The sequence below is a fragment of the Cydia splendana genome, chromosome 2 (genome assembly GCF_910591565.1).
Source record: "Cydia splendana chromosome 2, ilCydSple1.2, whole genome shotgun sequence".
NCBI classification, from domain to species: Eukaryota; Metazoa; Arthropoda; class Insecta; order Lepidoptera; family Tortricidae; genus Cydia; species Cydia splendana.
In genome coordinates this window covers 15,599,969-15,612,042 of record NC_085961.1, presented here as the reverse complement: position 1 = coordinate 15,612,042, position 12,074 = coordinate 15,599,969, and the positions used below count along the sequence as shown (strand labels likewise).

Sequence of the window (12,074 nt, the reverse complement as noted above, 5' to 3'; positions counted from 1 at the left end):
AGACTTGTCCTTTGCGAACACTTTGGAGCCTTGGTTTCGCTCAATAGTCTCTTTAATACGGTTAGTATTAAAGAGACGTAGATCATGTCGCAAGGACTTAGATATACGTCTATTGAGCTGCCTATATGACTCCGCGTCATCGGGAGACTGCAACTGTAGCGAGCGTCGTTCAGCCATGAGGTTTAAGGTTTGCTCGGTCAATTTCTGAGGTCTATCTTTACGGCGGGGTCTAAAAAACTTAGACCCTACTGTGTGGACAGTTTCCACTAGCCCGTCGTTGATTTCGTCCACTGAAGCCAAGTTCTCTAGGCAAGCAAAGCGGTTAGAGAGCTCGAGTTGAAAGCTTTCGGGGTTTTGAACATGGGCTCGAGTAGGTCGGAGCGTAGACTTCATCAGGCTGGACCTTTCAAGTTTAATATTGATATTCAGTGTGCCTCTTACGATTCGGTGATCACTACCGGTCTTTACCCTGTTGATCACAGAGACATCACTTAATATCCGTTTCTTGTCGGTCATGATGAAGTCTATCTCGTTTCTCGTGGAACCGTCAGGACTCATCCAGGTCCATTTCCTGTGAGGCGGCTTCTGGAAGAAAGAGTTCATCATGAAGAGTTCCTCTCTCTCCAGAAAGTCGGCCAGCCTCTGACCCCTAGGGTTCCGTTGCCCATACCCAAATTGCCCCACTCTCAACTCATCCCCGCTTCTCTTGCCCAACTTTGCGTTGAAGTCCCCCATAACAACAGTAAAGTAGGTTTTAGAAGTATGTATGGCCCTACTTACGTCCTCATACATAGCTTCTACTTCATCATCGGAGTGTGACGAGGTCGGTGCGTATACCTGAATGACCTTCAGCGAATATCTTTTGGATATTCTGAGTATTAGGTATACCACCCTGCTCGACACACTGTCGATGGTTATTATGTTGTTTACGAGGGACTTGTGAACGAGAAACCCGACACCACCTTGGGACTGTTGGTCGCCCTCCCGGTGGTAGAGCAAGTTACCAGACTTCAGGGTTGTCGTGTCCTGCCTCCCCCTCTCTACGGACTTCGCATAACCCTACAATGTCCCAGTGTAACCTGCTCAGTTCCTCTTCCAGCTCGCAGATCTTTTCGTCAGTCCTCATAGTGCGTATGTTGTGTGTTACCAGGGCCAGTCGTCGTCGGGGCGGGTAGCCGGATCTTTGCCGGAGATTCTTAGCACCCCTGACCCCGCTAATGCTACCATAGCCAGAGCACCGGGGGTCGCCGGAACCTCGGGGCCGTGGTTTTATTGTGCTCATCATAATGGGGGGTGAATGCCATAATCGCCACGCTTGGCAGGCGGGTTGGCGATCGCAGTCTAGTACACCGAATTTGAGGGACGCTGCTGCTCGTCCACCGGTGGTCTTGGACGTAGTTTAAGGACATACCCGGGTCCCTACCTAGAGCAACATAAATACATTAGCTATATTCGGCCAACCACACCTTCCCCCTATTTCAGGTGGGTTAAGACCTAGCCAATTCCGGCGATATTCCACACTGTTATCTCTTCATACACTGTTGGTATTGCAGCGTGACAATTGTCCCTTAGTTACTAAGGCATGGCTTTAGTTCCTGAATTGTCTACCGGGAGATATGTATGAATATTCCAAAGTAGAAAGGATGAACGTAGGCGTGGAAATAATAGCGAACGAAAATAGAATATCTAGACAAAAAATCAACTGCAACTTAGAAATAGCCCGTATTAATTGTAAGAATAGCATTTTCTTAGCATCGTAGTTCTGTTTAGAAAATTAGTAAAAACGAATCAAGTTTGATTGGACTCTCACACCGAACGTTCCGTCCGTAGCATATATAGCACATAATTTAAGGCATTAAAACATTCGTGAGGTTCTTTTAAGAAACTCACTTCGTTCGTTTCTTAAACCTACACTCGTATTTTAATGCCTTTTATTATGTAGTTGTCACATAAACTACTAAAAAAGTATATTTTTATAATGATTTTCTTTTTTCCTGTTTAAACACAAAGTACACTGAGAGAAAAGGATAACAAAAACACACTTAGAATTACAAAAATAAACTTAATCCGGGGACAAGGAGAGTCAACTAATAGGAACAAATTGACTTTTGCAATTTCTATTAGTTCTTGCAATTTCTATTATCTGTTTGTTGAAATTAGATTTAGGATTACTGAGCTGTCTGTAGAAATAAATAAACTTTACAGAAATAGTGAAACGTTTATAATTATTACTGAACTTCATTTTTTCCCCCAGTACAGAACTGTTTTTTAATTCCTGGTTTAGTTTACTAACAATTTTTCTCTCAGTGTATATTGTTATATTATAACCATTCTCTTACTTCCTGCGGCGGTAGCACGGTCGCATTTTTATCACTTGTCACCATGCCTGTCACGTTTTAATAAGTATGTGCGGAAGTAACGGGCATAGTGACAGGCGATAAAAATAGAATCATGCTATGCCCGCTGTTTAAACAAGTTGCTACGTTACCAACCATTTATTTCGAATATGTGACAGTTTCTTATAATATAGGCTTTATGAAAGACTAGCGTTATCTAGTTTGAGTCGGGAACAGCGACATCTTTGAGGTAATTTGGACAACAAAGTAAAAATACTACCTACATTATCAGCTCGAACACTTCCTGTTTATGTGAATCGTATGTAATAATAACTTTCGAATATTTTTCTTTACTTTTTAGGGTTCCGTACCTCAAAAGGAAAAAACGAAACCCTTACTCATAGGATCACTCGGGCGTCTCGTCTGTCTGTCTGTCCGACAATTCCCCGGCCCGCCCCTTTATCTCCGAAACTACTGGGTCTAAAATTAAAAAAAAAAAAGACACAAAATAGTTCTTTACCTATAAATGACAGGAAAACCTATTAGAAATGTCCAGTCAAGCGTGAGTCGGACTTAATTAGGTACTTAGTTTTCGATCCCCTACGGGTTTTTTAGACATTTCAAAGACAAAAAAAATCATTACCGTTCCACATAATAAAATACATTGTTAAAAATTGGGCAATGTACGGAACCCTTGGAACGCGAGGCCTACTCGCACTTCACCGGTTTTTAAAGCAACCTTTCTGTGGACATCTATTTTGTGGTTCTATGAAATTGGTAACAATGTAGGTCACTCCACTAATCTTGTTTTCGCCCCATTCTGTACTGTTTCGATTGGGTTCGCGAATAGTTGGATTATGAATCTGATAATGCATGATAAATAAAGTTGGGTACATGCTATAATCGTTACTAGTATGTTAAATAATTGCTGGGGTGTGCGGAAGTTTACTAGTAAATAATATGAATCAAGCTTAGTCGCCTTCCTCTCACATCCATCTCTCAAGCCGGGTACTCACTAGCGAGCTGTAACCGAACATGCGTGATACAGTAACGAGGTTCTAGTGTGTACGCGTGTTAGAGTTTCGGCTCGCGACGTCGCCGGAACGCATTCACCGAGCGTACTCATTTTGCGAGCTGTAACTGTAACCGAACAGATACAGTACGAGGTTCTAGTGTGTACGCATGTTACAGTTTAGGCTCGCGACGTCGCCGGAACGCTTTCACCGAACGTACTAATTTTGCGAGCTGTAACTGTAACCGAACAGATACAGTAACGAGGTTCTAGTGTGTACGCATGTTACAGTTTCAGCTCGCGACATCGCCGGAACGCTTTCACCGAGCGTACTCATTTTGCGAGCTGTAACTGTAACCAAACAGATACAGTAACGAGGTTCTAGTGTGTACGAGAAGGCCACTGACAAACCGGATCTCTCCGCAGTTTTGGTTTGTAACTCCACGATGTCGGACGAGTATTTCTCGCTTGTGCAGAATACATACTAGATTTAGTTTAGATCATAAACGGCCACGAAGATGTGGGATTCATAGAATGTATCGGGAAAGTAATTCCATAGAATACTTACTACATAGTACACTATTTTCCCTGTAGGCGATCAGCAAAATACATTTATCTTCTGACCATTCACTCATGACGAAGAAATACTCGATATATAGGTAGCTGTTCGCAGCGGCTAGCAACAACTGACGTCCACGGGCGCAGTGCAAGCGTCCTTTGGTTCGCGGCAAAAACCGACAACCATCGGATCGCTGCGAGCCGCTCGTGTAGCGTTCATTGCAGGCTCGCGAGCCACGTACACACTATGTTTTTGGCAACAGTAACAGTTACAGTTACGTGCAACGTTACGGGTTCAGAAATGAGTACGTTGTAAACGTCAGCTCGCTGCGAGTCGCTCGTGTAGCGTTCGTTGCAGGCTCGCGAGCCACGTACACACTATGTTTTTGGCAACAGTAACAGTTACAGTTACGTGCAACGTTACGGGTTCAGAAATGAGTACGTTGTAAACGTCGGCTCGCTGCGAGTCGCTCGTGTAGCGTTCGTTGCAGGCTCGCGAGCCGCGTACACACGTATGTTTTTGGCAACAGTAACAGTTACAGTTGGGTGATTCTTAAATTGTGCCCAAAAATTTTTTTTTTCATATATGTTTTTATTTTTCACATATTATTACATATATCAAAAGTACATACAAAAAGCAATTTTTTGATTCATATGGTCAAGCTTAATACCCTCAGGAAAGGTAAATAAAATGAGTACATAAACACGGTTGTGACAAAGTGTCCCTCAGTCGTGACATTTCGGCATTTTGGTGGCCAACTCGGCTATTTTGATTTATATAGTTATTTTAACATAGCCTAAGTCACTCCTATGACTACGACAAACCTAATGACAGCTCAGACGTTGAAATCCGTCAAACTATAAAGGCTGTAGAGCGTGACAAAGAATTAGATACACATCATACATACATACAAGCGAAAAACATTTTTTTGCTTTGGCAGTCGGGCAATAATAGCAAATGATCTGTAGCTAATAAAAATGCATTTCTGAAGAGTTGCATGTGCCTCTAAATTAATCAAACGAATTAAGAATGATACGACCACGTGTCTATATGTCACGAACGTGGACTCAAAAGTCCGTGGCGGTGACAGATTTTTGAGGCCATGGTCGTGATAATTTGGAACATGTTCGATATTACATAAACATTGCCTTTGATTTTGCAAATGTTAAATAATTAGCTTAATCTGCAATATATGAGGTACATCTTATGTTACAAACAATAACGTGAAACTGCAACTTACTTTCAAAACTCTAACACGGCGGTGATGCGTTAAGGTTGACCGTTTTTTCAAATGAACACAAATAAACAATTTTCGACAAAACTTCTCCCTTCAGCTATTTGTAAACCTGACAACAACACGGTGCTGCTGTTCTAAAAAAACTTTAATAAGGCTGCCAGTAGTAAAGATAATTTTCTACCGAGTACCGCATGTTTATATTACCACGCGCGGTGGTGACGCGAAAACTAATCACAAAATGTATGTTGTTTAAAATTATATAAAATCCTTATAAATCCATATAATTTTTAAACAGTCTTGTAGAACAAGGATTTGTGTTTTATATTTGATATAAATTATTGCAAAATCACTTCATATTTTTTCAAAAAAAAAACAAATATGTATCTCAAAATCTGGGGAAGTCACACTACACGGTCCGTGACATTTCGCACTTGTAATTTTTTTTTTATATGTTTCTAATACTCTTAGGACAATACATTTAGGTTGACCTAAAACTAGAGGTAAATTGCTAAGTATATTGATATAGAGTTTACTTATTTTCACAAAAATACATGTTATTCTTACGTGTTACACAAAAAATGCATAAGAATAAGAATTACCCAGTTACGTGCAACGTCGGTTCGCTGCGAGCCGCTCGTGTAGCGTTCGTTGCAGGCTCGCGAGCCACGTACACACTATGTTTTTGGCAACAGTAACGGTTACAGTTACGTGCAACGTTACGGGTTCAGAAATGAGTACGTTGTAAACGTCGGCTCGCTGCGAGTCGCTCGTGTAGCGTTCGTTGCAGGCTCGCGAGCCACGTACACACTATGTTTTTGGAAACAGTAACGGTTACAGTTACGTGCAACGTTACGGGTTCAGAAATGAGTACGTTGTAAACGTCGGTTCGCTGCGAGCCGCTCGTGTAGCGTTCGTTGCAGGCTCGCGAGCCACGTACACACTATGTTTTTGGCAACAGTAACGGTTACAGTTACGTGCAACGTTACGGGTTCAGAAATGAATACGTTGTAAACGTCGGTTCGCAGCGAGCCGCTCGCGTACCGCTCGCAGCAGGTTTGCGAACCACGTACACACTGTATTTTTTGGTTACAGTACATGCAACAGTTACAGTTAGCATTAGCTCGCTAATGAGTACCCGGCTTTAGTCGCATCTCATATCTCAGTAACAGACCAAAATTAGCCAAGTCTTTAAATTTCGTTGTTCTTGTATTTAATGGTACTGGTCAGAAACCACCATTATTTTAAGATAGGTCCTTAAGTATATTTTTATTACTTACTTTTTTTTTTACTTTACTTATGTAAAACGTTGGAGATACACTTGACTGTTAACGGCCGTTTGATGTTGATGAAACACCACGACTTTTTGTCACGGAAAAGTTTCCTTCGCAGGTTTTTGTTACGCTGCCGCTCCCAAATGGCCCAATCACTGCTTATCCCTAATAGATATGGACGGGGAATATGACAAGCGATATCGGATACGTAATTGGACACGGCTCGCTAATCACAACTGATTGATTAGTAGGTAAACCCGTGTTTGTCGTCCTCCGAATTCGACGATTTTGACTATGCAGATAGATACGCGTATGTACGCCGTGTACACGTGTATACAACTCTTAGGTATTACAATGATTCAGTACACAAGATATAAAATGAAAAGAAACGAGATTCGTTTTATACAGATTTTACGATCGGCCGCCGACATATAGATATTTGTAACTTGAGCATTTTGATTGCTATCCGGCGTTATCAATTTGCTTGCCAAAAATGTATCTGATTTAATCTTGTCAGTTTTTGATTTAGCTTTGTGCTGAAGGGCAACCAAAATAAATATTTGCAACGTTTATTTCCTATTTATCCAATGTGCTAATGTTAAAGAAAGATATGGGTTATATTATTATTCTATTATTATTTGTTAGAAGCTTGTAAATAGAATTATGGTGTTTATACTACAGCTTCATTTCGGTAACATAGGTAGTTAATATAATAACAATAACAAAACGTAATTTGGTATTTTTAAACAAACAATTGCGTAGTTCATATATTATTTACCCACAATAAATGTTTTTTTCTGTCCATCCAGTAGGTACCAACAAGGTTCTTGCTAAATAACCACTTATCTTGACTATGGGTCTCTATTGGTTCCCATAAATTTTTTGTTCCGATTTTTTCAGTCCATAACGTTTTCCATCATAATTTTGATTAGTCATATTGTCAATAGTCATCAATTTTAACAATATAAATTGCAGTTCCGATTTTTGCAGGTCATTATTATTGTCAGTCATAAAATTTGTTACTCATAATATTCACAGTCCAGAAGGTATACCATTACATAATGTTGAAGGCAATAAACTTGCTTACAATAATCGTTGTAAGGTCTTTTATCGCAGGTTATAATGATAGGTAAGTAGGGGCTCTATTGCATTCCCTAAATTTTAAGTTCCGATTTTTTTTAGACCATAACGTTTTCCATCATAATTTTTATTAGTCATATTGTCAATAGTTATAAAATTAAACAATACAAATTGCATGCTTGCCTACCTACCTGGGGATTATTTTTTATTTGGCTTACTGATTTCCCCTCCATTTCTTATTTTTCATGTAGTTTATTAAGCCATTTCGTCCCGCCAACGAGTCGACGGAGCCCCGCTTCGCGGGGCTCCTATTTCCGCTCTGAGGGACACAAGGTAACTAACGAACCTACCTGAGGAAACAGATTTTTTATTGTTTGGCTTACTGATTTCCCCGCCATTTCTTATTTTTCATGTAGCTTATTAAGCCATTTCGTCCCGCCAACGAGTCGACGGAGCCCCGCTTCGCAGGGCTCCTATTTCCGTTCTGAGGGACACAAGGTAACTAACAAACCTATAACCTGAGGAAACAGATTTCTTTTTTCTTTATATGAAGGATGTTATTGATTTGGTTTCTTAGACGTAATTCACTTTAGTCATTAAAAATGGGGGTCCCTTTGTTTGACATAATTATTGAAAGTCATAATGTTTAATATTATAGCTCCTAAATATTAGAATATTAGAGGATATCATTTTCTGACTATCGAAATTCGAAACAGTAAGTTTATGGGAAACAAAGGGATGACATTGAAACGATATGATTAACGACCATTAGTCCGATGAAATATATGCCTTAAAATATTTCTGAATAATTATTGATATGCCTTTGAATGTTATACTCATCAATTTTATAAGTTTTGTGATTATAGCGTTTAATATTATAGACGTTTAACATTAGAACTATGAAACGTTATACTTAACAAAAATTATGACTTTTGATGTTTATGTCCATAAATTATATGGATATCAATTTCTGACTATCGAAATTCGAAACAATAAGTTTATGGGAAACAAAGGGATCCCCTTGACTATACTAATTAAAGACTGAATATTTTTATTTCATAGATAACCGAGAGAAGCTCAGAATTATTCAGCGTTTTAATCATCAAGAGAGTGTCTTTGGAGCACTGTGGAAAATATACGTGCATCGCTACCAATCACGTCGGGAAAGTGAATCAGACGGCCGACCTTTACATAAATGGTGAGCATCCACTTCCAAGCCAATTTGAACGTACAATAACATCAGAATTTTGAATCATCTTGTTTTAGTTATCGTGGATTTCGGTGGTACTCGTATACATACATATATCATATCATCACGCCTATTTCCCGGAGGGGTAGGCAGAGACCACAGATTTCCACTTGCTACGATCCTGATATACCTCTTTCGCTTCCTTTCCGTTTAGGGTGCTCTTGACCTGGCGTTTCTTCGGGATTTCCCCGATCTGATGTGAAAAAGTCCGCCGAGGTCTACGCCTTCAAACTCTCACTTCAACTACTCGTACCCGTATTTCGGCTCGATTCGGAAAATTAATTAGATTTCTACTTGACTTCAACAAGTTACGATACGGATAATTTAAAGATATTTGTAAGATAAATATGTCAAATTTGACGTTTCCGTGATTCTGGAGGTCCTCTTGAACGATTTCGACAAGTTATGACATAGATACCCAAGTCACATCTAGTCGATATCTAATGTAGATCTAGTTGATCTCTAAATCGTCTCAAGATCTTGTGATTATCTCGAAATCCGAATAGGCCTGCTTGTCTGTATATGCGCGAGACGCTCCAACGATCTAAAAATAACATGATTCAAATATCATTCTGATGTCACTGTATGTTCGTGGGTAGTTCGTCTACAAACAAGTCTATTATTTAGGCGTTGATATTTTGGAAGGTATTTGAGTCTCCTTACAGCCCCCGCTCATAATCAAGCTTGTTTGTAAACATTAAGTTCCAAAATTAGAACAGAAATTTTGAGATAATGATTATTTTTAGTTAAATATAGAGTCAAATTGATATTACATAAATTACTTATTTATATAGTACGCGTTGCCTTTAAGATTTACGAAGGATTAACGCTTCAGGCATTGTAGGCTATGAACTACTGCTTAGCTCAGCTCAGCCATCATACTCTGAATAAGCACATAATCTAATCTAATAAATATTGTCTACTTTTCAAACATCACAGTGGCCCCAAAGTGGATAGACGAGCCAACCAACACGTCGCTTCTACTCGGCCAGAGAGGAGTGGTGTACTGCAACGCCAACGGTTATCCTACACCGCAGATACACTGGATGAAGAGGGATGGTTAGTATATACTAGGTTTACATTACAATAAATTATCTTAGATAAGATAAAGAGGCCTATTACATCATAATATATGTATATTCAACTTAAATAGAGCAAAAGACGTTCTCTTTGCGACCCCTTTGTCATTGCGCGATCCTCTAAGTAGTTTATCGCAAAGTGCAAGAAGAAAAACTTTAATATTAAGTGAAAGACAGCAAAGCAGCTCGCGCGCACGAATAAATACAAGCGGAGTAATGACAAGTTGACTATACCTCCAGGCCCCTATTTCACCACGGCGACAGGTGCGACAAATGTCACTGTCGGTTTACTAATATGTGGCCGAAAATTGTATGGCAAATTATCACTACCCAAACTATTTTTCCCATAGTATCATTTGGCAAAACTATCAGATGGCAGACCAATGTTTCGCATATATAACATGTCGCAAATGATTATTTACAATATTATTGTAGGGCAAAATATTTAGTTGGTCATGTTTCAAAATGTCTTTTATTGTTATGTCGAATGTATTGATAGGCATAAATTATTTATCGCCTAATATTGTGAATAACCTACCTATCCCTGGGAACAGTTTCGTTTTTAGGGTCATAAAAAAAATAACCCTAACCTACCTATCTCTGGGAGCAGTATCGTTTTACGGGTCATAAAAAAATAACCCTAACCTACCTATCTCTGGGAGCAGATTCGTTTTTAGGGTCACCAAAAAAAAAATAACCCTAACCTACCTATCTCTGGGAGCAGATTCGTTTTTAGGGTCATCAAAAAAAAACCCCTAACCTACCTATCTCTGGGAGCAGATTCGTTTTTAGGGTACCCAAAAAAAACCCTAACCGACCTATCTCTGGGAGCAGTTTCGTATTTAGGGTCATCAAAAAAAATAACCCTAACCTACCTATCTCTGGGAGCAGTTTCGTTTTACGGGTCATAAAAAAAAATAACCATAACCTACCTATCTCTGGGAGCAATTTCGTTTTTAGGGTCTTAAAAAAAATAACCATAACCTACCTATCTCTGGGAGCAGTTTCGTTTTACGGGTCATAAAAAAAATGCTAAATATAGTTGTGATCCAATAAAAAGTGTGCGAAATTTCAATTTGGGCAAACGTTATTTAACAATAAATAGTTAGGTATAATTAAACATTTGCTTAGTAACTATTTTTCTAAATAAATCGTGGTAAAATTAACATCTGCTAAATAAAATTGTGTTCAAATAAAAATTATGCTAAATAATAATATGCTAAGCATTGGTTTGCCAACTAAAAGTACTGCAATAAGTTGGTTGGGAAGTGAAATTAGGCGAAAAATATTTCGGCGAGATGGCAGTACACCGTCACTGTCGCTGACGCCACAGGCATCCATGGGCTACTACGGTTACCGCTTACCATCGGGCGGGCCGTATTCCTGTTTGCCACCATCATTGTATTATTTAAAAAAAAACTTTATTATATCGGCAAAAACTGGTATTTCTCTTGCGAAGTTTATGATGATGATGACAATTGTCACACGACTTAATAGAACTTTCGGTAATTCTTGACAGGAAATGAGTTCTGTGTAGGAATTTCGTGACAATTGTCGTGTTTCTTGTGACAATTGTCATTAGCTTCGCAAAATAAGTACTTATTTATTGGCGATATAATAGAGTTTTTTTTAATTAATATGTTGGTGGCAAACAAGCACACCGCCCGTCCGATGGTAAGCGGTTACCGTAGTCTATGGAGGCCTGTGACGTCAGTTATAGTGATGTCGACAATTGTCGCACCTGTCACCGTGGTGAAATAGGGGCGAGACATTTTTTTACACACTTCTTACACATTGCTGACCTAAGGGTGTCTTTCGGCGGTTTTAGGTTATCTAACCTGCCAAATCCAATCTCTACCCGATAACGCAACAGAGACACACCATTATGTCGTTTTAGTTAAATATGTTTTTTATGAGTAAACGAATTTACTGTTTAAGTAATATTATAACTTACAGCCACTCTTGGTATTTGGAGACCCGTCCTCGACCTGGCCGGCGGCGGCATCATGAGCTACCCCAATGGCACGCTCATCATCGAGGTGGTGTCTCTGGCTGACGAGGGCGTATACTCCTGCAACGTAGAAAATGGCGTCGGGGACAGTTTAAACAAAAACCTGTGGATCAGCGTTAACAGTAAGTAGCTTGATAAATATTTCAAAGTTACAAGTTTAGATACAAGCGGCCTGTAAAGCTTCATTAGATACGGGTCAGATTCGGACTGTGTATGATATACACTTTAAAATACTTTAAA

General features: G+C 39.4%; 1 protein-coding gene across 1 annotated transcript in view; it reads left to right on the top strand.

Annotated features, from left to right (window-relative positions):
• The window catches only part of LOC134804631 (cell adhesion molecule Dscam2-like), a 114,784-nt gene that overhangs the window by 83,237 nt on the left and 19,473 nt on the right, over positions 1 to 12,074 (top strand). Inside the window, exons 12-14 of the mRNA XM_063777743.1 lie at positions 8,558 to 8,693; positions 9,684 to 9,803; positions 11,780 to 11,956. Of these exons, the coding sequence (XP_063633813.1) occupies positions 8,558 to 8,693; positions 9,684 to 9,803; positions 11,780 to 11,956 (433 nt within the window). The remainder of the gene's footprint in view (positions 1 to 8,557; positions 8,694 to 9,683; positions 9,804 to 11,779; positions 11,957 to 12,074) is intronic.